General features: G+C 44.8%; 1 protein-coding gene across 2 annotated transcripts in view; it reads left to right on the top strand.

Annotated features, from left to right (window-relative positions):
- Positions 1-2159: 2159 nt before the first annotated feature.
- LOC129853239 (cell surface hyaluronidase-like) overlaps positions 2160-27202 on the top strand; it is a 39530-nt gene continuing 14487 nt past the window's right edge. The window contains exons 1-11 of one of the 2 annotated variants that reach the window (XM_055919050.1): positions 2160-2362; positions 8315-8651; positions 8862-9002; positions 9183-9750; positions 17502-17671; positions 18446-18634; positions 20737-20906; positions 22586-22795; positions 23187-23392; positions 24616-24685; positions 25634-25762. In XM_055919050.1, coding sequence (XP_055775025.1) covers positions 8327-8651; positions 8862-9002; positions 9183-9750; positions 17502-17671; positions 18446-18634; positions 20737-20906; positions 22586-22795; positions 23187-23392; positions 24616-24685; positions 25634-25762 — 2178 coding nt within the window. In that variant the 5' untranslated portion in view covers positions 2160-2362; positions 8315-8326. The remainder of the gene's footprint in view (positions 2363-8314; positions 8652-8861; positions 9003-9182; positions 9751-17501; positions 17672-18445; positions 18635-20736; positions 20907-22585; positions 22796-23186; positions 23393-24615; positions 24686-25633; positions 25763-27202) is intronic. The other variant, XM_055919052.1, reaches the window with a different exon arrangement.

Raw genomic sequence — 27202 nt, forward strand, 5'->3', positions numbered from 1 at the left:
GGCAAGTCAGTTAAGAACAAATTCTTATTTACAATGACGGCCTACCAAAAGGCATCCTGTGGGGATGGGGGCCAGGGATTAAAATAAATAAATTCAATATAAATATAGGACAAAACACACATCACAACAAGAGAGACAACACTACATAAAGAGAGACCTAATACAACATAGCAAGGCAGCAACACATGATAACACAGCATGGTAGAAACATAACAACATGGTAGCAACACAACATGGTACAAACATTATTGGGCACAGTCAACAGCACAAAGGTCAAGAAGGTAGAGACAACAATACATCACACAAAGCAGCCACAACTCTCAGTAAGTGTTCATGATTGAGTCTTTGAATGAAGAGATTGAGATAAAACTGTCCAGTTTGAGTGTTTGTTGCAGCTTGTTCCAGTCGCTAGCTGCAGCACACTGAAAAGAGGAGCGATCAAGGGATGTGTGTGTTTTGGCGACCTTTAACAGTGTGACTGGCAGAACAGGTGTTATGTGGAGGATGAGGGCTGCAGTATATATCTCAGGGGGGAGTGAGGCCTGAAAGGGTTTTATAAATAAGCATCATCCAGTGTGTCTTGCGACGGGTATAAAGAGATGACGAGTTTACAGAGGAGTATAGAGTGCAGTGATGTGTCCTATAAGGAGCATTGGTGGCAAATCTGATGGCCGAATGGTAAAGAACGTGTAGCCGCTCGAGCACTCTTACCTGCCGATCTATAAAGATGTCTCCGTAATCTAGCATGGGTAGGATGGTCATCTGAATCAGGGTAAGTTTGGCAGCTGGGGTGAAAGAGGAGCGATTTCATTAGAGGAAACCAAGTTTAGATTTAACTTAAGCCTGCAGCTTTGATATGTGTTGAGAGAAGGACAGTCCACCGTCTAGCCATACTCCCAGGTACTTGTATGAGGTGACTACCGCAAGCTCTAAACCATCAGAGGTAGTAATAACACCTGTGGGAAGAGGGGCATTCTTCTTACCAAACCACATGACCTTTGTTTTGGAGGTGATCGGAACAAGGTTAAGGGCAGAGAAAGCTCGTGGGACACTAAGAAAGCTTTGTTGTAGAGCATTTAGCACAAAATCCGTGGAGGGGCCAGCTGAGTATAAGACTATCATCTGCATATAAATGGATAAGAGAGCTTCCTACTGCCTGAGCTATGTTGTTGATGTAAATTGAGAAGAGCGTGGGGCCTAAGATTTAGCCTTGGGGTATGCTCTTGGTGACAGGCAGTGGCTGAGACTGCAGATTTTCTGACTTTATACACTGCACTCTTTGAGAGAGGTAGTTAGCAAACCAGGCCAAAGACCCCTCAGAGACACCAATACTCCTTAGCCGGCCCACAAGAATGGAATGGTCTACCGTATCAAAAGCTTTGGCCAAGTCAATAAAAAAAGCAGCACAATATTGCTTAGAATCAAGGGCAATGGTGACATCATTGAGGACCTTTAAGGTTGCAGTGACACATCCATAACCTGAACGGAAACCAGATTGCAAACCCGAGAGAATACTATAGACATCAAGAAAGCCAGTCAGTTGATTATTGACACGTTTTTCCAACACTTTTGATAAACAGAACAAAATAGAAATAGGCCTATAACAGTTAGGATCAGCTTGATCTCTCCCTTTAAATAAATGATGAATTGTGGCTGCCTTCCAAGCAATGGGAACATCCCCAGAGACAGGTTAAAAAGGTTGGAGATATGGTGACTTGGTGGCTTGGTGACGATATGGGCAGCAACCTTAAAGCAACCTTAAAGAATAAAGGGTCTAAACCATCTGACCCAGATGGTTTTTTGGGGTCAAACATCAGTTGCTTGTCTCAAATATAGCATGAAGCAAAAACACACGTGCTGGTACCCCTTTATATAATATCTCTTACGATCTTCAAAAGTGAAATATGTTTGTATTCAACGTGTGCCTTGCAAAAACGTGTGTGTTTGTATTCAGTGTGTGACTGTCAAACCTCAGATGAACCCCCCAAAACAGTGGGCGTGGACAAACGTGGGCGGAGTCAAACGTCTGACTCCGCCCACATTGAGCCCCGCCCTGAACTGCTCACTGCAGTCAGGGATACTTGACAGCAGGTGGCGGAGGCAGTGGGAGTCAACTCAAGCCCCTCCCACGAGCCCGTACTCTCCGCTCACTTCCTCTCCAAACCGCGCCTGGGACGGGGGCTGGCAGTCAACAGCCCCGAAAGAAAACACAATGTAAAAGTATAAAAAGAACACACAACGCAAACGGTAGATTTTTCTAAGTATTCGTTCCATGACTTCCGTCAGTCAACGCATCGTAACAACGCTTGCTGTTTGGAAGAGAGCGAATGGCCAGTGAAGGCACAGAGTAATCCCGTGAAAGGTAGGAGACCTCACATTGTTCGGATGGTACCACTATCAGCCCTGGTTGATGATAGAATATTTCCTATAAGTATTTAGCAAACGGTCTGTCGTGTAGCCTAGCTGCTGTGTGATTTAACAAAATAATGTGATTATTGTATGGTAAAAAGAGGTGCTTGGTGCTGTCTTGCTTCTTTTTTGTTGTTGTACCCAAACCCATGTTGTTGAAAAGTTACATATTGTTCTATATAAGGTCCCACAGTGTGCCTGTAAAGCAGTGTTTAAAATAGAAATGTGACCAAAATCCATCCCTACATCTTTCATGCTACTCAACTATTTCACTGTATTTCACTATACTTGGTTGCAGAGGTGTATGATTAATGCAGTCAGCTTCTTTAATCCTTTCCTGTCTTGTAAATTATGACATGACATTTGATGAAGGCCTACTGTTCACCCAGTCAATCAACCAATCCAATCAAACCATTAATAGGTATTTGATTGATCCCACTTTTTACTGCAGAGTTTATTACTCAATAGTCAAATGTGATTTAACGCACATCCTTAAGTTGCATGCAGGGCCGCAAAAAGTCGGTATAAAGTAAATAGAGCCCGCACACTCATAAACTCCACGACGTATCTTTATTGACAAAAAACTTATGAGTGTGCAGCTAACTGGCTAGCTAATTAACTGATGTGGTTAAAGCTTTATTCTGGGATTTGGGATGCTGTTCAATGGTAATTTAAATTCTTAATTGAAACCTATTGATTCTTGAAGAATTTATAAATGCCTCATGAGCTTAGCATATCTGTCATTAACATAACCTAAAATATTAGGTTTTATTACTCATTGTTTACAAACAACAAAATATGTTTGAAACGATCTCTTACATATCATGGACTGTCAGTCCTTGCATATAGAGTGCTGTCTATTAATTTTAAGAGGGGTTACAGTTCCTTAACCTATCCCTCAGCTATATACCAAAACACGTGCCCTGTTATATTTTGGATTTTTATCAGACTCAAGCTTTAATTGTGAGGTTTACCAGCTTCAATCTAAGGACTGAAAGGCTGAGTCATTATTCCAAAGAGAAGCGGGCTCCTCTAGTCTTGGTGCTGCTCAGAACACAAACTGTGCACCTCAGCTAAACCAGCATGGTTACAAGGGCAGAACAGTGACACAGAGTGATAGGCCCACCTGGGGTGACCTCAGACTATCACTCGACTCTCTCTGTACCTGAGTTGGGTGCGTCACATCTGTGGCCATACTTAGAGGGTGGTCTGTCGAAAGAATTTCTGATAAAAGGAAAGTATTGATTGTATGAAGCATATATATGGCGCATTCGGAAAGTATTCAGACCCCTTGACTTTTTCCACATTTTGTTTTACATTACAGCCTTATTCTAAAATTGATTAAATTGTTTCTCCCCCCCCCCCCCCATCAATCTACACACAATACCCAATAATGACAAAGCAAAAACTGTTTATTCAAAATAAAAAACTGAAATATCACATTTACATAAGTATTCAGACCCTTTACTGAGTACTTTGTTGAAGCACCTTTGGCAGCGATTACAGCCTCGAGTCTTCTTGGGTATGACGCTACAAGCTTGACACACCTGTATTTGTGGAGTTTCTCCTATTCTTCTCTGCAGATCCTCTCAAGCTCTGTCAGGTTGGATGGGGAGCTTTGCTGCACAGCTATTTTCAGGTCTCTCCAGAGCTGTTCGATCAGGTTCAAGTCCGGGATCTGGCTGGGCCACTCAAGGACATTCAGAGACTTGTCCAGAAGCCACTCCTTAGTTGTCTTGGCTGTGTGCTTAAGGTCGTTGTTCTTTTGGAAGGTGAACCTTCGCCCAGTCTGAGGTCCTGAGCAGGTTTTCATCAAGGATCTTTCTGTACTTTGCTCTGTTCATCTTTCCCTTGATCCTGACTAGTATCCCAGTCCTTGCCGCTGAAAAACATCGCCACAGCATGATGCTGTTACCACCATGCTTCACCTTAGGGATGGCATCAGGTTTCCTCCAGATGTGACTCTTGGTATTCAGGTCAAAGAGTTCAATCTTTGTTTCATCAGACCAGAGAATCTTGTTTCTCATGGTCTGAGAGTCCTTTAGGTTCCTTTTGGCAAACTCCAAGTGGGATAGTCATGTGCATTTTACTGAGGAGTGGCTTCCGTCTGGCCACTCTACCATAAAGGCCTGATTGGTGGAGTGCTGCAAAGATGGTTGTCCTTCTGGAAGGTTCTCCCATCTCCACAGAGGAACTCTGGAGCTCTGTCAGAGTGAACATCGGGTTCTTGGTCACCTCCCTGACCAAGGCCCTTTTCCCCCCGATTGCTCAGTTTGGCCGGGCGGCCAGCTCTAGGAAGAGTCTTTGTGGTTCTAAACTTCTTCAATTTAAGAATGATGGAGGCCCCTGTGTTCTTGGGGACCTTCAATGTTGCAGAACTGTTTTGTAACCCTTCCCCAGATTTTTCCTCAACACAATCCTGTCTCTGAGCTCTACGGACAATTCCTTCACCCACATGGCTTGGTTTTTGCTCTGACATGCACTGTCAACTGTGGGATCTTATATAGACATGTGTGTGCCTTTCCAAATCATGTCCAATCAATTGAATTTACCACAGGTGGACTCCAATCAAGTTGTAGAAACATCTCAAGGATGATCAGTGGAAACAGGATGCACTTGAGCTCAATTTTGAGTCTCATAGCAAAGGGTCTGAATACTTATGTAAATAAGGTACTTACTGTTTTTTATTTTGAATAAATTTGCAAAAATTTCTAGAACCAGTTTTCGCTTTGTCATTATGGGGTATTGTGTGTAGATTAATGAGGAACGTTTTTTATTTAATACATTTTAGAATAAGACTTAAACGTAACAAAATGTGGGAAAAGTCAAGGGGTCCTAGTACAGTTCATTCGGAAAGTATATGTATAGTTAATATGTTCCTCCCATTGAAAGAAGACAGTTGTATGCTCATGCATGGGACTCGTGCTGACATGGCTGTGTCAGGGGTGTCAAAAAGGGAGTTCTGGAGAGGAATGCCACAGACTCGTTTTTAGTAGTGTAATGTCCTCTCCTCTATGTGTGTGTGTGTGTGCACGAAGCGTGTTTGTGTGTGTGTGCGTGTGTGTGTGTCTGTTTGTGCGTGTGGGGGCATTTTCCTCTAGCACTCTAATTGGTGCCATCTGTCTGCTATTTTAACATGGCTTCAGAATGTAGAAATCCATTGAAAATCTCCTTCATTACTCTGGACAAAGGCAGACAAGGTCACTCCCTCTAAATAAACAATCCCAGGGGATTGTCCTGGATGGACAGATTCATTGTCAGTTTCAGATAAACCCCCCACAGTTTACCTGGGTAAATTGTAAATGCCTGCTGGCTCATTGCCTTGTTTCCCTGAGTTTAAGACCCCATTATTTATCCACTTTCTTTCGCTCTCACTCTCTCTCTCAATTCAATTCAAGGGGCTTTATTTGCATGGGAAACATATGTTAACATTGCCAAAGCAAGTGAAGTAGATAATATACGAAAGTGAAATAAACAATAAAAATGAACAGTAAACATTACACTCACAGAAGTTCCAAAATAATCAAGACATTACAAATGTCGTATTATGTATATATACAGTGTTGTAACGATGTGCAAATGGTTAAAGTACAAAAGGGAAAATAAATAAATATAAATATGGGTTGTATTTACAATGGTGTTTGTTCTTCATTGGTTGCCCTTTTCTTGTGGCAACAGGTCACAAATCTTGCTGCTGTGATGGCACACTGTGGAATTTCACCCAGTAGATTTGGGAGTTTATCAAAATTAGGTTTGTTTTCAAATCCTTTGTGGATCTGTGTAATCTGAGGGAAATATGTGTCTCTAATATGGTCATACATTGGGCAGGAGGTTAGGAAGTGCAGCTCAGTTTCCACCTCATTTTGTGGGCAGTGTGCACATAGCCTGTCTTCTCTTGAGAGCCAGATCTGCCTATGGCTGCCTTTCTCAATAGCAAGGCTATGTTCACTGAGTCTGTACATAGTCAAAGCTTTCCTTAAGTTTGGGTCAGTCATAGTGGTAAGGTATTCTGCCACTGTGTACTCTCTGTTTAGGGCCAAATAGCATTCTAGTTTGCTCTGTTTTTTTGTTAATTCTTTCCAATGTGTCAAGTAATTATCTTTTTGTTTTCTCATGATTTGGTTGGGTCTAATTGTGTTGCTGCCCTGGGGCTCTGTGGGGTGTGTTTGTGAACAGAGCCCCAGGACCAGCTTGCTTAGGGGACTCTTCTCCAGGTTAATCTCTCTGTATGGGATGGCTTTGTTATGGAAGGTTTGGGAATCGCTTCCTTTTAGGTGGTTGTGGAATTTAACGTCTCTTTTCTGGATTTTGATAATTAGCGGGTATCAGCCTAATTCTGCTCCTTATGCATTATTTGGTGTTTTATGTTGTACACAGAGGATATATTTTTGCAGAATTCTGCATGCAAGTCTCAATTTGGTGTTTGTCCCATTTTGTGAATTCTTGGTTGGCGGTGCAGACTGCTGTACCATATTGATGTCGGCTGGAGGGAACCAGCATGTGCGCTGCTGAGGAGAGCTGGTGGATTAGGGTTGGACCGGCAGCTGTTCCTCATGAAGCTGGAGAGGTTGAGTACAGCAGGTCTCTCAGAGTTTTACTCTGCAGTGCTGAGGGCCTGGCAGCTGCTAAGGCCCACACGAGAAGGGGGTGTGGAGCCTGGGCTGTGGGTGTGGAGGAGCCTATCTTCCACAACCCAGCCATCCATTTGAGATCGGTTCAGTCGACCACCCTGCAGAGGCAACTGATGGCAGCGGGTTTACTTAGGCTGGGTGACCTGCGACTGCTGGGAGAGGAGCGGTGGAAATCCCCGTCCTGGCACACCCAACAGGAATAACGTCTCTTAGGCTGCTGGAGAGATTCCTGGAGGAGGTCCAGGAGGCACTGTCTGAGCCGGTAAGGGGAGTGTTTGAGCGGCCAAAGGGGGAGGGGCCACCAATGTTTCCGCCACTGCAGGTGACGGCAGAGACTGGGGACTGGTAAGAAGGTCTGGAGGACTTGTTCAGTTTTAACACTCCGAGCCTGGAGGAGTTTGAAGGGGTGGGAGGTAACGCCCTCTACAACCTCTGCATTAAGGTAAGGAACATTAGGAGCCTAACAGGAGTGAAGGCACATCAGTGGCAGGGGGTATGTGGGGAGGAGAGTATGGTGGGTTTTAGATGGAGGGCGCTCTACAAACCCCCAGTACCAAAGAGGTCAGGGGACCTCCAGTGGAGGGTTCTACATGGAGCCCTGGCCACTAACAGCTGGTTGGCACGGGTTGAACCAGGAATCGGGCAGGGGTGTCCTTCCTGTGTTATGAGAGAAACTGTGATTCATGTGTTTTCTGTGTGTGCCAGGTTACTGCCATTAATATCTCTGTTGGAATGTCTGTGTGAGAGGTTGGGGATGGTTTTTACCTTTGGGATGTTTATAATGGGGTACAGGTATTCAAATAAGTAGAGGGCCAAATGTGTGTTGTTGAATTTTCGGTTTGCTCAGGCAAAGTTGGCTATTTGGCTAACAAGGAGAAACAGGGTCAAAGATGGAGGGATAACAGACCCTTTACTAATATTTAATGGGATGGTCTCTGGGCGCCTTAGGGTGGAATTTGAGTTCTATAGAATGTTAAAAAGTGAGGAGATGTTTCAGGAGATATGGTGTGTTGGGGGGGCTGTCTGTATAGCTGGGGAAGATGTTTTGGATATACGGTTGTAGAAGTGGTGAGGTTTTTGGTTATTGTGATGTGTGGTGTTGTTTTTGTATTGTGGGGTCGAGAGCAAGGTGAGTATGGTACATGTATGCAGTACAGTGTTTTATTTTAAGGGGGCGTGGGGGCTAATGAAATGAGAATGTTTCATTAAAGAAAGTCAAAAAGTCTCGTTCTCTCACCTTTTTCTCTATCTCTCTCACCTCTCTCTGTCGGTAGCAGACAGATACCATGCAGATGAGTGATGGCCCCAGTCGCGTCCCCGTCTTTGTGGCCCCGCCCAACGGTAACCTCCGGTCGCCAGGATGCGTCCCCGGCAGGGTCATACCTGTCCGCTCCCCGCCTCCGGCCAAGGCCCCACCCCCTCCCCCTCTGAAGTCCATTGGCCCGCCTCCTGAGTGCCGGGCAACCTTTAACCTATCAGAGGAGGGCCAGCACCGGGAGCGTGCTCAGATTCTGAGGAAGAACACCTTCATCTGCTTTAGTGTCTCCCTGGGGGCCTTTTTCCTCTTGCTCATCCTCATCCTCAGCCTCACCAGTGGAGACGTGTTGGACGGTGAGTGTGTGTTTGTGTGAGTATAAGGATGTTATGAGCTGTTAATACGGACTTGGCTAAGTTACTTAGGCCCATTGCTCCACAATACTCATAAGTTATTGACTATAGTTTTCTATCATACCCTGTTTTACTCTGACTCAGAGCTTCTCTATCTATGTGCTGTGTCAGTGATGTGATGTTGTCTTTGATTGGTCCTGTCTGTGTGCACAGAGAACTGTCCAGACCACAGCCCCTCCCTGAGCAGCTGGAACCCAGGTCACAACCCAGAGAAGGCCATGGTCGTCCGAGGGGGAGATCTGTTTCGATTGGACTCTTCTGCTACCTTCTACTCGCTAACCATCCAATCAGGAGGTAGGTTAGGTCCTCTCTCTGATCTGAACACATTTCCACCCCAGAAGTAAATAGAGTCAGAGCATGCAGTATTTGGCACTGGGTTCCGAGATTAAGTTGAGAATAATATGGCTTTCTCTAGAAAGTATCATAAAGAAATGGCCTTGTTTTATGTTTTAGCCTATATCTGTCTTCCCACAGGCCGAGTGGTCTTTGCAGACAATACTGAGGGCTCCAAAAACATCACTCTCAGAACACGTAATGTGCTGATTGAAGACGGGGGTTCGCTGCACATCGGTGCCCCCAAATGCCGCTACCGCTCCTGGGCCACCATCACCCTCCTGGGCCGTTCAGACGAGAAGGCCGTAGCAGAAGTACCGGAACTGGGCCGGAAGTTCATTGGGGTACGTGGAGGCGCAACCCTGGAGCTTCACGGGGCAGAGAGGCTGTCGTGGACCCTCCTGACCCGCAGCATCCCCTCCTCAGGCCTAGCCACGGGGGGCTATGCCTTTCAGCGCAACTTTAGCCGTGGCATCAACCTGCGTGTGGTGGACCAGGACACGGCCGCCGTTCTGTTCACCGAGCGCTACGACACATATGAGTCACGGAACGACAGTCGGCGGCTCATGCAGCTTCTCCAGTCGCTGCCTGCGGGGCGCATCGTCACGCTGGCCGTGGGAGACTCTGCCACCAAGAACCTGCTGGACGAGACCAAGAGAACCATCCAGAGCCTGCTGGGTAGTACCTACGTCCATGACCTCAAATACAGGTAAAAATACAGTTAAATATAATATGAATATTACCAAATTAATTTGGTAAAGAATAGACAGATAATGACTAGAGATGGAGTCGTAGGACGTGCAAGGAGTTGGCCGATACCGATATCTGATATTTTCCTTGCCCCCAAAAAAACAATACCGATAACCAATATTAACATTTTTAGTGGCCTTTTAAGCATTCTAGTACAGTTAAATAGTTAACACACATACGGACACAGAGTTCTAAGGCACTGCATCTCAGTACAAGAGGCGTCACTACAGTCCCTGGTTCGAATCCAGGCTGTATCACATCCGGCCGTAATTGTGAGTCCCATAGGGTGGCGCACAATTGGCCCAGCGTCGTTCGGGCTGTCATTGTAAATAAGAATTTGTTCTTAACTGACTTGCGTAGTTAAATAAAGGTTACACACACACCACACTGACCAAAAAGTTATTTTGTTGGCATTTACGTATGTCCCCATTACCAGTAAAACATAATCAAACCTATTTCTTTCACTTACTTGCTGTGCTGTTTCATTGTTCAGTTGTTTAATTCTCAACCAGGATTTCTATGGAACGCCATTTAGGTCTTTGCGTGTCAAAAAAGATACACGTCAAATAACACTATTTGACGTATCAAATAACACAACATAATCTGTTTCAGTAGCTATAGATATAGCTAGCTACCCCAGAAGTTGCAGTCGAACAAATTATGCTTTATTACCAATGCGGTATTGTAAACAAATCGTTCGTGGCCGGTGATTTCTTGTTTGCTGACTTTTTGTACAGCTTTGACATTGCTATTGTATATTTTTTGACACGCAAAGACTCAAACGGCGTTCCATAGTATGTATGTTGTGAAGCTAATAGCAGTGACGCTATTACTGTGTAACTCCGGTAGGGCAACATCGAGAAAATAAAAAAAACATTGGGAAAGTAGCGCACGTGGTAGTGTTAACCGGTCCTCGACCAGTCGGCGAAAAGCCAACATCACCCACGACAGAAAACGGTTCATTATCAAGGGCAATGAATTCCATTAGCTTGGCTTTAATGGATTTCACCTTTGAGTTGTCTCGCTGAAATTTTGACTTGTTGACTGGCAGACATTGTGGGCTGGTTTAGGAATGCTGTGTTGCACGTATAGCTAAAAATGTTGTGTGGCGTCATTGCGCCATGTACCTTCGTTATATAGGTATGCACGTCAGCTTTGACATTGGTTTTGCACATCTGCATTCAACTAGACAACGATATATCGTGAACATATCGGAATCGGACGATATTAGCGAAAAAGGCCAACATCGGTATCGGCCGATTCCGATATGTTCACGATATATCGTGCATCCCTAATCTGAAGCTGTGTCACTGGAGCGGTGTGTAACGGTTTATACTACCCATCTCATGGGAGTGATTGAGAGGGTTTGTTTTACTACGTCCTTCAAGATCAAGCCTAATCTTTCATGTCATGCCACAGAATCTCATCTCCTCCCTGCAAATACTGTCAACACGATTCCAGTGAAACATTCAGAGGCGTTTCTTCCTGTTTTTCCGAAGACCATATTCCGGCAGAAAGTGCACGGCTTGTAGCTTGCTTCCAGGATTTGTGCAAAATGAGCTGACTCTGTACTTTTTGCCTTTGCACAGAGTTCCCGAACAGGTCAAAAACACACTGTTCCCTGAACACAGAGGGACACATATCATGTCCATTTGAATACAGATCTTTAGCAATGCCAATGACTTGTATACTATCACGTTTCAAGTAAGACCCAGATGCAGACAATGTCGAAGTAACAACAGTTTATTAATCGAACAGGGGCAGGCAAAAGGCAGGTCAAGGGCAGGCAGAGGTCAGTAATCCAGATAGGTGGGGCAAAGGTACAGGATGGCAGGCAGGCAGGCTCAGGGCAGGCAAAGGTCAGTAATCCGGAAAGGTGGGGCAAAGGTACAGGATGGCAGGCAGGGTCAGGGTCAGGGCAGGCAGAAACACCGGGAAAACTAGGAAACAGGAACAATCGAGAGACAGGAGCAGAGGGAAAAACGCTGGTAGGCTTGACGAAACAAAATTAACTGGCAACAGACAGAGAACACAGGTAGAAATACACAGGGGATAATGGGGAAGATGGGCGACACCTGGAGGGGAGTGGAGACAATCACAAAGACGGGTGAAACAGATCAGGGTGGGACAGTATACAGTACAATTGATAATTCACCATATGTTCTTTTTTGGTGCTCTGCTGTAAAACCATTCCAATACTCTAGTTTGAACATCTCACAATTTTAGACATAGAGTTCATGAAGCCTTATTTACACACACACACACACACACACACACACACACACACACACACACACACACACACACACACACACACACACACACACACACACACACACACACACACACACACACACACACACACACAAACTTAGCCCAATTGAATGGAAAGTTTAGATTTTTAGTTATTTGTTGGGCACTCCTGGCCTGGGCAGCTTTCTGGTTTCAAACCCAAACCACACCAATGCACAGTGTCACGTTTCATATGTGTAGTTGTCGCCAAGGCAACGCTGCGGTCCCCAGCCCCAAATCCAATCAAACCCATAGCGTGACACTTTAATAAATAGATCACAATTCAGTCCAGCTACCTAGGCACGATAAACAGGGACTGTTATGCTTTCTGATTGCACACTGATTTTGTTTGTGCATAGTATGTGTGTGTGTCTGTGTCTAGTATGTGTGTGTCTGTCTGTGTGAGCTAGCTAGCAGGGTCCAGGGTATTTGAGACTTGTGTCAGTTACAGTCATACTGTCTTAATATGACTGAGGGAGACATGATTGAAAGTACTGGGCAGGAGGTCATCTGGGTCGTGTTCATTACGGCACCCAATGGAAAAAGAATAATAATTTTCTACGGAAAACAAAATGTGTTTCTTAAAGGACAAGTCCAGGTAGTACCTATTTGTTTCAGTTTTGCGCCTTTTGCTGCTTATTGAATACAACCCTGGATGTAATCTGGCTGGGCAGGAGTGGACAGACAGCAGGAGAACACCAGGAACTGCACAAAGGAAATGTTTTTTTACACACAGGAAATGTGTTCGATGTAGGCACTCCCAATCTCTCTCTCTCACACACACACACACACTCACTCACTCACTCACTCACTCACTCACTCACTCACTCACTCACTCACTCACTCACTCACTCACTCACTCACTCACTCACTCACTCTCACACTCACACTGTGCCTATGGGCATTCCTATCTCCACCATTCCCCCAGACACACACACACACAAACAAACTCACACACCATGATCAAACACACCCATTCCATACAGTGAGGGTAATGACTAATGTCCCCTCTAAGCCGTGCGCGTGCGCGGCTGAGCAGCTCCCCTGGGACTTCTGTGCAGAAGAAATATCAGCTCGCGCAGAGAAGCACGAGATTGAACTTCACTCAACTCTCTAGTTTTTCCCTTTAGTTAACATTATCAACGGTTCCCTCTCCTGTGGGAATTGCCAATATTAACCACTTTCAGCGCAACAAACCGAAACAAAACGAACTATGCAAAACTTATTATGCAAAATTAACTATGCATGATATTTTGTTGTAGGCAGAACACACCGGAATAGGATTATTTTGCAATGACAGGCACATCAGCCCTTATTCTACAGACCTGTGTGGCATAATCAATAACCAGCTGTAGTATCCCTATATGCAAATAGACCATTGCCATATATGGATCTGTGCCAAACTGGGCTGTGTTTACAGCATGAGAGGTCGTGTCTAGATGCACTTGTTTTAAGATCAAAGCGAGAGCTGCTTGTAGTCACACGTACACATTTGTTCATATTCTTTACTAGTTAGTGAGAGCTATTAGCCCAGTTATAGCTCATTTGTAGTCAGCAATGGGGGAGTGATCGCTTCCTACAAGAGCACAAAACGTGTGCATTTCTAGACATCTTTGAAAGGCTGGTCAGGTAAATAGCTTTTTTTTCTGTCTTAAAGGGGCAGTGTTGTATTTTGAGATTGGCTTGAATAATATTAAGTAGCCAATAGGCAGAGGGTAGCATAATTTGTCTGATTCTCTGTAATAACGGTATGGGAATATGAATTAACTTTATTTTGTAAAGTGGTTTCTTGCATCAAACAACACATTTTCAGTCACCTTGTCTGAAGGACAAGTGGATTAACAGGATAGTGTCAAGCCCTGCATATTTTTTCCAAAAGTCGAATGGAATGTGGGCCTACATTGAAGACAACACATTGGCTGCCACTGTAGGCTGAATGATAGCTATTTCCATGCTAAAATGTTATGGGATGCATTTTCTCCATTGTTATTGATGGTAGGCCTAGATTATGACCAAATAGCCACAGTAGCCTACTTGGCCACTGTTATAACTGTAACTTAAAGCGGGTACAGCCTCAGTGTTCACAGTAAACGCACACCAGAAGTTGCGCACACACATACACATTGAGTGTAATAGCTGCTGGGAGGACAGGGTGCTTTCACAGATGGTTCCTGTTTGTAATTCAGCGGGTAAATGTTAGAGAGGCTCTTTGATCTGCTAAATGGCATATTGGCCCCGTGATTGTGTCGTTAGGACCGGCCTCAACAGAGAGCTGACAGTCGGGCCTACTTCCAGACGTCATCGTATCTAGTGCCCTGTCAGATGTGAAGCCTAAAGAAGTACAGGGGAAAGGTTTTAAAAAGGTAACACAAGGGGAAAGGTTTTAAAAAATGTCACCACGCCTGAAAAGGGTACATGATGGTTGAAGATAATGACTGTGTGATTGTGAAGAGAGAATTCCTGATGACGGGGCATAAAGCTTATTTGATGTTTAAAAGTCTAAGCCATTGGGGGTTTTTACTAAGCTGACATATGGATTTGTTTTAAGATGGTCATACCATGGATCATTTAACTATTTGATTTGGAGTCATAGGACCGCTTTATGTCACGTTCTGACCTTAGTTCCTTTATTATGTCTTTATTTTAGTTTGGTCAGGGTGTGAGTTGGGGTGGGCATTCTATGCTGTTTTTCTATGTTTTGTTCTATATTTATATTTCTATGTGTTTGGCCTAGTATGGTTCTCAATCAGAGGCAGGTGTCAGTCGTTGTCTCTGATTGGGAGCCATATTTAGGTAGCCTGTTTTCTATTGTGTTTTGTGGGTGATTGTTTCCTGTGTTAGTCCCTGTGTTAGTCTTTTGTATTTTGTATTCATTCTCGATTAAATGATATTATGGATACGTACCACGCTGCATTTTGGTCCTCCTCTCCTTCCACCAACGAAAGCCGTTACACTTTATGAATAAACCAAAAAAAATAAAACAATTATTTGATAAATTATAGAATTTGGCCTTTACTACTATAGCCCATAGAAACACATTGAATAACACGTTCATAAATAGCAAAATAGACAGTCAAAAAGAAATCAGAAAGAACAAAGCTTTGAAGTGTCTGTCCTATACAGTATCTAGGAGATGTAAGAAGTCTGTCTACCTCAATACTTCCATTCATTTGTACAGGTTACCTTCAGACGAGTCCCGTGACACTTGTGGGAAGATAAGCAAAACAGAGAACACCATGGTGTTCGTGAGAGTCGCATCTTTCCATAGAGTCGTCATATTCGGGCACCACAGATGGTTTCGTGAGAAGTCCGGTTTTCGGGAAGTCTCATTGTCTGACTAACACCGCTGTAGATCGGCCATCTTTCACCGCAGATGGTTTCGTGAGAAGTCCGGTTTTCGGGAAGTCTCATTGTCTGACTAACACCGCTGTAGATCGGCCATCTTTCACCACAGATGCGTAAGGCCGACAGGCGGATGCAGCCCATACAAAAAAAACATATCTCTAACTTAAACTGACAGCATTTTATGGGGATTTTTAAATATGTTGCTTAGATTGATGCATGTCAATAGACTCTTTAAGGAGTAACCAAACAAAATGCTTTTATGAAAGGTGATGACATTGTTTTGTAGTTATTTTGACATTGTTTTGACGTTGTGTTGATGCTGACATTTCACTCTACACCCTTCACTGGGCCAGATGAATGACCCCTGCTCCACACCCAAGCCTTAAACCAGGGGATTCATAGACTTATCTCCACTTCAGAGGCAGATTGCGTTTTGCCTTGTGGGTATTGTGGTGTGCTGGACTGAGAGATCCACCGCTATCTCGCTTGAATACTTCCTTCATTTTTATGATGCCAATTCTCAGTCTGTATGATTGAGGTGAATGTGATGACCACACACACACACACACACACACACACACACACACACACACACACACACACACACACACACACACACACATGGACACTATTCATGTCAGTTTGGTCACACCCTTTGCTCGACTAGCTCTTACATAGCTGCTAAATCATACATAAGAATGTTGTCCTGTTGATACTCACAATGCTTTCTTTACAGTGGTCACTACAGGACTACATGACTACAATAATGTGCAGTTAAATATGTTATGCATACACTCTTAGAAAAGAGGGTTCCAAAAGGGTTCTTCAGCTCTCCTCATAGTCCGTCGGTATTAGATAGTACGTTGCGGCCCTGCCTGCCTGTGGGGAAAATAACCTGTGGTTACCTAGGTTACTCCATTGACTCACAGCAAAAACGTGACCTTTTTCAAACTAAATGTTCTTGTCATATCTGTTTGTTTTAGTCAATTTCAAAACTACATTTAAGAAAAGTACAACATGTGCAAAGATTACTTTTCAACATTGCCTGCTCCATAGTGTTCTCACTACTTAGAAAAACCTAATATTGTAGGGCTTCTCTCATCCCCCTTTTTATGATGGTGCTAGCAGCCATGTGAGGGAGTGCTAGCTAGCCAAGACCAACAACACAAAAAAGAACTATACAGCTACAAGTAGAGTGGAGTTCCAAAGTGACTATACTAAACAAGTTAAATGTCTTACCTGTGATGAAATGTTTTCCACACGCATAGTTACGTGTATCCTACTTGGACACCGGGTCCCCACATCTCCCACGTCTCCCACGTCTCCCAGTCTCCCAGGTCTCCCACATTTCCCAGTCTCCCACATCTCCCACATCTCCCACATCTCCCACGTCTCCCAGATCTCCCACGTCTCCCAGATCTCCCACGTCTCCCACATTTCCCAGTCTCCCACGTCTCCCACATCTCCCACGTCTCCCACGTCTCCCACATCTCCCACTCTCCCATGCCCAATAGCCTGAAGCCACAGTGCTCTTCTCACAGGCTCTATTTCCCTACGTGGGACGTTGCAATCCGTAGGTTGGGATTTTTTACCTAGTTGCATTTATGTTGAACAACACAGCAGCTTTTCGGCATGTTTTGTTATTTCTTTATAACAACAAATTGACTATGAAGTTGCCTCTCTTACAGTAGGAAATAATGTTTGTTTTCCTCAATTTGTGGGCATGGTCGAGGGGAATTCCTTATTATTATGTGAATACCGACTGGGACTATGGGAGAACCCTTTTTGGTTCCAGGTAAAACCCTTTGTGTAAAGGGTTCTACCTGGAACCAAAAATAGTTATTCAAAGGGTTCTCCTATGGGGACAGCTGAAGAACCCTTTTAGGTTCTAGATAGCCCATTTTTTTGTAAGAGTGTAGAGACAAATAACATAACAACAAGCCTTTTTGTAAAACAATAAAAGGCTCATACCGGCTTATAACAAGTTATAGAGCATATCTGACTGGATGCTTTAAGTGGTACCTCGATTTCTTAACAACTTCTAAAGCTCAAACTCTGTGTCTCTGTCCATAGGCAGGCCTGGGCACTGGTATCTGTAATTGGTGGAGGGAACGGCTCGTGTTCCGAGGACGTGCGGGAACATGAGAACCATGACACGGGAGGAAAGGCGCTGGCCCGGAAGAACTTCAGCACTGTGGACGGGGTCGGCTTCTCTGTCACCGCGTACAGCGAATGGAGGAACGGTGGGTCATTATAACCAGTGTGGCTTTACATAAACCCTGCAGCTAGAATGGTTTATAACTTGTTACATTTCTTATCTTTTAAAATGTCCATAACCGCTTTAGAGTCCATTATACCTACAGGCTTTAAGAAAAGTGTTACCACATTGGTAACCCAATATCACAAATATAGCTTAAGGAGAGCATTATTGTAGGTGCTTGTTTACTTGTGTATGTCATTGATTGTCTGCTCATTGAACAGGTCATATCAGGCTCTTCACATAGTCAGGAATGCCATGTAAAAGCAAAGCTTACACTCAGATTCTCTGATCTTGCAGCTTTTCCTGGATGGTGTATGTGTGGGGGGTTCAAGTGGTTAGTGTTTACAGGCTAGATCAATCAGCTGGACTGAACATTCCTGAGCGTGTGCGGGCAGGGTCCTCCTGTCACCAGGGCAAACAGCAGGTCCCCAGGAGGGGGTTTGGGTTTGGCACTGGTATGTCCAGTAAACTGGGATGTTTGTTCTCATACAGTCTTACTCTCACACTTCAATGGTAGAGTCAGTTCAAGATACACTATGGAGGTTTGTTATTGTTTTTGTCTAACTTTTAGCTTGAATGTTGGGTGTATGGTATGGTTCAGATTTGTTGTCTCATTAAACCACACAAGTCCTTAGTTTTATCTACATTTCCTGGAAAATGTGACTTTTCTTGACTCTAGATCCTGTTTTCGCCATTAGTTATTTGGTATGCAGGTATAAAACTGCTAATCCAACAGATCTTATCTGTGCTCTTCCAGGTTTTCCCATATCTGGGTTCCAGGTGGATGCTGTGGACCAGGTAGTCCTCAACCTGCAGGATGATGTACACACCTGGCAACCCGGGAACCATATTGTGGTTGCCAGTACTGACTATTCCATGCATCAGGCAGAGGAGTTCACACTCCTTCCCTGCCCCCACTGCACCAGCAGACAGGTCAGAGTTCAAGGTGAGTGAAAAATAAGGTAGTGTTTGTGCATTTATGGGGGCTTACTTTAATTCTGATATTGAGTATCACTGCTGTGTTTTTAACTGGATATGGTATGATATAAAAAGAAGTATCATTATTTATTTATAAATCCTGAGCCATGGTCTTTCATTTTTAGTTCTATAAATTACCCTTGGGAAGAGACAGTTAGTCTCCCTGTCTGTCTGTCTCTCTGTCTCTGTCTGTCTCTCTGTCTCTTTTCTCTCTCTCTCTGTCTCTGTCTCTTTTCTCTCTGTCTCTCTCTTTTCTCTCTGTCTTACGCTTTCTGTCTATGTCTCTCTCTCTCTCCTGCTCTCTCTCTCTCTCTCTCTCCTGCTCTCTCTCTCCTGCTCTCTCTCCTGCTCTCCCTCTCTCTCTCCTGCTCTCTCTCTCTCTCTCTCTCTCCTGCTCTCTCTCTCTCTCTTTATCTCTCTCCTGCTCTCTCTCTCTCTCTCTCTCCTGCTCTCTCTCTCCTGCTCTCTCTCTCCTGCTCTCTCTCTCCTGCTCTCTCTCTCCTGCTCTCTCTCGCTCTCTCTCTCCTGCTCTCTATCTCCTGCTCTCTCTCTCTCTCCTGCTCTCTCTCTCTCTCTCTCCTGCTCCCTCTCTCTCTCTCCTGTTCTCTCTCTCTCTCCTGCTCTCTCTCTCTCTCTCTCTCTCTCAAATTCAAATGACTTTATTGGTATGGGAAGTGTTTCCACATACATTGCCAAAGCAAACATATAGGTACATCAAATCAATGATGACGCAGATAGATAATAATAGGAAAAATAATAATCCTCAATGAGTAGTAACAATTAACAGGACACTACAGTAAGAAATGAATGAGGACAATAATTAAAAAGTGAGAAAGACATAGCAATGCTATTGTTCTGGTTGGTCGTTCCACTGGCTGTCCCTACGGGTGTGGCAGGAAGATACATATTTTGCCGCTAATATGGCACAACGGGGGGGGGGGGGCGGTTCTCCCAATAGATAATAGGATTTTCTTTTCTTTTCTGTTTAGGTTTCAAAATGTTGATTTGTTTTCAAATTTGGGTAAGAAAATTGCCTGTAAGTCTCTATTGTTCTCGCGGACTCTCTCTTTCTCTCTCTCTCTTAATTTCAGCTACACTCCCCATTGGTAAACAGGGGGCCTGTTGGATCATTGCCTATTTCTCTGAGTTTAAGAAATGAACAGTAAACATTATACTCACAAAAGTTTACATTTCAGATGTTTTTATTTCTCTCTCTCTGTCCCTCCCTCCCTCCATCGTCCTGGTTTCTGCTGTGTGTGTGGATGCCAGTCCGGTTTTATAAACTGTCCATGGTGTCACAGGCCCAGCGAGCAAAACTGGTTGCAATGACATCATGGTCAGATTGTATACTGGTTGTAAGGAATTTTTGTTCACTTCTTTTTAGCAATAACGACCAAAAAAAAGACCTCATCTGGTTGTAATCTGACCAGATAACAGCCAAAATATGACGTCTTGATCTTGTTATGAAAAGGACATCATAACCTGGTTGTAACAAAGACCAGTTTGTTGTAATCTGGTCTGGCGTTCCACCCTGTGTAGTCCCCTGTCTGCCAACACCTCTGTTTTGGCCCACTGCTCTGATGTCGACACAAGCCACCTCCCTTCCTGGAGCAAGGGCTGTGTGTGGTGTATCTCTCTCTCTCTCTCTCTCTCTCTCTCTCTCTCTCTCTCTCTCTCTCTCTCTCTCTCATATATGTATGTTTGTGAGGTGAAGCACACATCCTGTGGTTGGCACTGGCAGCAGTTGGCTTGCCATATTGGGAGACTATAATGACAAACCGACAGTCTCATCTCATTCTCTCTAAATTGTTTTCATGGCTAGAAAGAGAGGTGCTGATGCTGTTCTGTTTGGGATTAAGGTCACTCACCTGGCCCCATCAAATTAAATCCAAACCTACTGTATCGAGACAACCATATATTTGGCTGACTGTTGTTAATATGAACACTTTTAAATATCATATTAATATGTATGTTTAAATGTTTACATACAACAATTGATTTGTTGCTTTCACTGATATATGACAATAGTACATGCTATGAAGTTTGTGTACTATGTGTCCCCTCTCCCAGGGAGGCCCCAGTTTGGTCACATGGGGGAGATTGTGGACGGGGTGGACATGCGAGCGGAGGTGGCACTGCTCAGCAGGAACATACTCATCTATGGGGAGATGGAAAACACCTGCTATGGAAACAACTGGTGCCAGTTCTTTAGCCACGACACATACGGCGGACACATCAAGGTGTGTGCTTATGTAACCATGTGTAGCTGTGAGTATAGGGTCTGTGTTGAACCTGCCTGCCCTGTGCATTTCAGCCTGAGATATGTGCTTATTTAATGCCATTAAGTCTAGTGTAATCATGTTGAACATGACCATATTGCTGTGGCGGAGGGTCATTAGAGCATTCAGTAGACGCTGAACGACTGAGGACATTCACCATTCACACATGATCTAACAACAGACTGAAACAGGGAGGGACTACCTGGCCTTCTCCAATAAGAAATTGGTTGCAAAGGGTTTCCGTTGCATGCCCTAATGAACACAACCCAGGCACCACTCAGAGAAAAAGGGGGCATGGATGAGCAACACTCACTACTCTTAATGTTTTGTGTTTCAGTATTGTAATCCTCCTTTGTCCTTTTTTACTCTGTATATTTCACAACCCCACTGAGCACACAGAAACCTCAAACACTTACTCAGACCAACGTCAATGCACACACCCCTCCCTCACACACACACACACACACACACACATTCTCTGTATCCAGGATGCACAAGTACAATGCTTGCCCTGTATAATGTGTTACATACTCATGCTCTCTTCTGATAAATACATAATAACATTCCTCTTGCCTTATGTAAAAGCAGCCCTTTTGCAGTAAATGGAAAAAAAACTTGTTTCTTGACTGTAGAGAGTTCTGTCCAAGTGTAGTGTGTGTGAGAGAGTTTGGGTGAGTGAATGAGTGAGTTACAGTTAGCTTGAGGGATTGGCCAATATCTCCTTAACACAAAACAGACAATGTGGAAAAGGCCATATACCTAAGAAAGACCTCCCTGAGTTTACTGCATATTTTTGTGTCTATTTGCTCATTAGGTCATATTTGTGTGGGTCTCTCTCTGCCCCTCTCTCTCTGTCTCACTCTTCTCTCTCTGTGTCTCACTCTTTGTCTCCCTCTCTCTGTCACTATCTCTCTCTCTCTGTTTCACTCTTCTCTCTCTTTGTCTCCCTCTCTCTGTCACTATCTGTCTCTCTCTCACTCTCTCTCTCTGTGTCTCACTCTTCTCTCCCGGTGTCTCACTCTTCTCTATCGGTGTCTCACTCTTCTCTCTCGGCGTCTCACTCTTCTCTCTCGGCGCCTCACTCTTCTCTCTCAGTGTCTCACTCTTCTCTCTCCACGTCTCACTCTTCTCTCTCTGCGTCTCACTCTTCTCTCTCGGCGTCTCACTCCTCTCTCGGTGTCTCACTCTTCTCTCTCTGTGTGTGTGTGTCTCTCTCTCTCTCTCTTTCTCTTTCTGTATAGCATTGTTTGTGCTCAGATCATCTCAGTTGTTGCTTGATGTCAATAGATGTAACTGTAAAATAGAGCCACCAATAGATCAGCAGAACCAGAGTAATATGATACCACACAGCACAACACCATACCACACAGCACAACACCATACCACACAGCACAACACCATACCACACAGCACAACACCATACCACACAGCACAACACCATACCACACAGCACAACACCATACCACACAGCACAACACCATACCACACAGCACAACACCATACCACACAGCACAACACCATACCACACAGCACAACACCATACCACACAGCACAACACCATACCACACCACAGCACACCACAGCACACCACAGCACAACACAACCTTACTCTCTCTACTCTCTACCCCATTTCTCCTCAGATATTTGGGAACTTCACTTCGGTGCACCTGTCCCACGTGGAGCTGAGGAACATGGGGCAGCAGGAGCAGGGCCGCTACCCGGTCCACTTCCACCGCTGTGGGGATGTTGACTGGCGAGGGGGCTACCGGGAACCAGCATATGTGGACGGCCTCTCCATCCACCACTCCTTCTCCCGCTGCATCACCATCCATGCCACCAATGGCCTGCTGGTGTGTGTGTGCTGTATGTGTGTGCACGTGTGTGTCAGGGCTGGGGTCAATTATAATTGAATGCAGTCAATTCAGGAAGTGATTTTAAAAAATGTAAAAGAAAAAACTTTTGAAAAACCAGTTTATTGATAAATCATTGAAAATAGATGTAATTTAAGTTTACTTCATGGATTGACTGTCTTTAATTCGAATTGACTCCAGCCGTAGTGTGTGTGCCGTATGTGTGATTAAACTTGGGGAAATGAGGACCATATGACGCCAGTCATGAAATAAATGAATGTCAAATGCGTTGACCATCATTCAGATAACATGATGCAGCAACTCCAAGCTGCTTTCCTGCTCTGCTCCTGTCAGTGGTGTGTAGAGTTTCCCAAATGTTTCTCCTCTCCAGGTGAAGGACACTGTAGGCTATGACACCCTGGGTCACTGTTTCTTCCTGGAGGACGGGATGGAGCAGAGGAACACGTTCTTCCACAACCTGGGTTTGGTGACCCGACCGGGAACGCTCCTGCCCACCGACCGCAACGAGACCATGTGCACCAGCATCCGAGACAAAGTGTATAAGAACTATACACCTTCGCCGAGCATGGAGTGCAAGTAAGACAGAACATACTTGTCTGGCCGCAGATAGAAAGAGTAAACAAGTGACCGAGGGGAAATTAGAGGAACAAAATGAAAGTGAAAAGAGGCAGAAATGAGAAAAAAATATAGCTCAATAAGAAAGAGTAATGGAAGTAAGGGGGGTGTGGTGTGTCAGGTTTTACTGGGCTGGACAGGCCTACTGGGGGGTGTGGTGTGTCAGGTTTTACTGGGCTGGACAGGCCTACTGGGGGGTGTGGTGTGTCAGGTTTTACTGGGTTGGACAGGCCTACTGGGGGGTGTGGTGTGTCAGGTTTTACTGGGTTGGACAGGCCTACTGTGGGGTGTGGTGTGTCAGGTTTTACTGGGTTGGACAGGCCTACTGGGGGGTGTGGTGTGTCAGGTTTTACTGGGTTGGACAGGCCTACTGGGGGGTGTGGTGTGTCAGGTTTTACTGGGTTGGACAGGCCTACTGGGGGGTGTGGTGTGTCAGGTTTTACTGGGTTGGACAGGCCTACTGGGGGGTGTGGTGTGTCAGGTTTTACTAGGTTGGACAGGCCTACTGGGGGGTGTGGTGTGTCAGGTTTTACTGGGTTGGACAGGCCTACTGGGGGGTGTGGTGTGTCAGGTTTTACTGGGTTGGACAGGCCTACTGGGGGGTGTGGTGTGTCAGGTTTTACTGGGTTGGACAGGCCTACTGTGGGGTGTGGTGTGTCAGGTTTTACTGGGTTGGACAGGCCTACTGGGGGGTGTGGTGTGTCAGGTTTTACTGGGTTGGACAGGCCTACCTTGAGAGAAGACAACGGGTTCATGTCCTCTTTGTGAGAGTGATACGGCCGTCTTATCCCTGCAAAATCAACCACACCGCTGCATGGGATGTGTTTCTGTTTCTGGGGGAGGTTGAAAAGGAGGTCTGTTTGGGGAGCAGCAGGCGCTGTTTTTGGAGGACTGTGTGTGTGTGTGTGAGAATACAGGTGTGTGTGTGTGAGAGTACAGGTGTGTGTGTGTGTGTGTGTGTGTGTGTGAGAGTACAGGTGTGTACGTGTGTGTGTTGGCAGAACTGTCCCTGGACAGGATTTATGTGGTAGAGGTGGATTATTCCATGGATAACAGGAGTCTCTGTTCTTATTAAATGAATAGATCCTGATATTAACAATCAGTTTGCCTGGAGACATCTCCTCTAATGCCCTTTCATCCTCCCTGTGTGTCTGTCTGTGTCTGCTCGGTGTGTGTTGTTTTAGGGCAGTGTCTACGTTCTGGATCGCCAACCCCAATAATAACCTCATAAGCAACGCTGCTGCTGGCTCCCAGGTATGACTGTAATAAGCATCTCTGCCTACCAACAAAACAACACTGTTTAATAATGAATGAATAACGATCAGCAGGGGACTGAGACTGTACATCTGGTGAGCCCCCCCCCCCAGCTTTAAGGTTTAACCACTCATAAGGATCTAAGGCTGTGGCTTACCGGTTCATCTCATGTGATGAGGTGATAAATCTGGGGAGATATTGGGATCTTACTTTTACATCAACAGCAATAAATGATGGCTTCAACCAGGAGATAAAGTTCAACATCAAGACCTTACTGTTCTAGTTCAAGCACAATTGTATCAATGTGCCTGTGCATTATACTCAATGACAGTACTCTCTCTGTGCAATACTCAAGGACAGTACTCTCTCTGTGCAATACTCAAGGACAGTACTCTCTCTGTGTAATACTCAATGACAGTACTCTCTCTGTGCAGTTTTCTCTCTCTCTCGCTCTCTCTCTCTCTCTCTCTCTCTCTCTCTCTCTCTCTCTCATACCTGCTGTCTCGACCTCTGAATGCTCGGCTATGAAAAGCAAACTGACATTTACTCCTGAGGTGCTGACTTGTTGCACCCTCTATAACCACTTTGATTATTGTTTGACACTGCTGGTCATCTATGAACATTTGAACATTTTGAAGAACGATCTGGCCTTAATGGCCATGTACTCTTATAATCTCCACCTGGCACAGCCAGAAGAGGACTGGCCACCCGTCAGAGCCTAGTTCCTCTAGGTTTCTTCCTAGGTTCCTGCCTTTCTAGGGAGTTTTTCCTAGCCACCGTGCTTCTACATCTGCATTGCTTGCTGTTTGGGGTTTTAGGCTGGGTTTCTGTATAAACACTTTGTGACATCTACTGATGTAAAAAGAGCTTCTAAATACATTTGATTGATTATTACTCCAGGATCATTATTATTTTTCACTCCATTCACCCCCCCATGTCATCCTAAAGGATGCTGGGATATGGTATGTGTTCCACAGCTCATCCACAGGGGACTCTCATGGGCTGGTTCCAGAGACCCGGGCCGAACTGACCCCTTTGGGGATCTTCTACAACAACCGTGTGCACTCCAACTTTAAGGTACCACTCACTGGCAGCACTGTGTGAAAGACAAAAACACTGTGGTTCTGTGTGGCTCAGCTGGTAAAATCAGGGTGCTAACAACACCAAGGTCTTGGCGTTAAATTCCCGCAGGGATCACATACACAAAGTAGTAAGAGCTCTTCCAATTGTCTGATTTCGCCCACATACAGTATGCCAGCTCTCACTCAAAACCTTACACATGTACGAGTCCTTTTTATCCATGCCAAACTTGGTGCAAAACCACGCCCACGAGAAACCTAGCAACATTAAAAGCTGCGCTGATTGGTCAGAGTTCGGTTGTTTCCTGTGACGAAGCAAAGGCGCGCGAGAGAAGGAGGAACGTTAGAGATGGAAAAAAAATGCATGTTTTTTTTCTTTGTATTTTCTCTTACCAGATCTATTGTGTTATATTCTCCTACATTATTTTCACATTTCCACAAATGTCAAAGTGTTTCCTTTCAAATGATATCAAGAATATTCATATCCTTGCTTCAGGTCCTGAGCTGCAGGCAGTACTGTCATTTTAGGCGGGGGGGGGGGGGGGGGGGGGGGGGGAGGGTTGGATCCTTAAGAGGATAAAAAGGACTCCACATGCACACCCACCTCACTCGCCGCACACAGACACGCACACTAGCATTTGTAATAGGCTTCTGTTTCTCGGTCTTAATAGCAAAATTAGGTTAGGTGAACTGGGAGCCCATTGTCCACTCTGACCACAAGTGCCTCTCTCATAAGGAGTGAGCTTACAGTCTCAAGACTATGCTTCAGTTATACACTACTGGTCAAAACTTTTAGAACAGCTACTCCTTCAAGGGGTTTTTCTTTATTTTTACTATTTTCTACATTGTAGAATAATAGTGAAGACATCAAAACGGTGAAATGACACATATGGAATCATGTAGTAACCAAAAAAAGTGTTATACAAATCAAAATATATTTTATATTTGAGATTCTTCAAATAGCCACCCATTGCCTTGATGACCAGCTTCACCTGGAATGCTTTTCCAACAGTCTTGAAGGAGTTCCCACATTTTCTGAGCACTTGTTGGCTGCTTTTCCTTCACTCTGCGATCCGACTCACTCCATACCATATCAATTTGGTTGAGGTCGGGGGATTGTGGAGGCCAGGTCATCTGATGCAGCACTCCATCAATTTCCTTCTTGGTAAAATAGGCCTTACATAGCCTGGAGGTGTGTTGGGTCATTGTCCTGTTGAAAAACAAATGAAAACAGATGGAATGGCGTACCGCTGCAGAATGCTGTGGTAGCCATGCTTGTTAAGTTGAATTCTAAATAAATTAGACAGTGTCACCAGCAAGGCACCCCCACGCCATAACACCTCCTCCTCCATGCTTTACAGTGGGAAATACACATGCGGAGATCATCTGTTCACCCACACCGCGTCTCACAAAGACGTTGGTTAGAACCAAAGATTTC

The sequence above is a fragment of the Salvelinus fontinalis genome, chromosome 4 (genome assembly GCF_029448725.1).
Source record: "Salvelinus fontinalis isolate EN_2023a chromosome 4, ASM2944872v1, whole genome shotgun sequence".
Taxonomy (NCBI): domain Eukaryota; kingdom Metazoa; phylum Chordata; class Actinopteri; order Salmoniformes; family Salmonidae; genus Salvelinus; species Salvelinus fontinalis.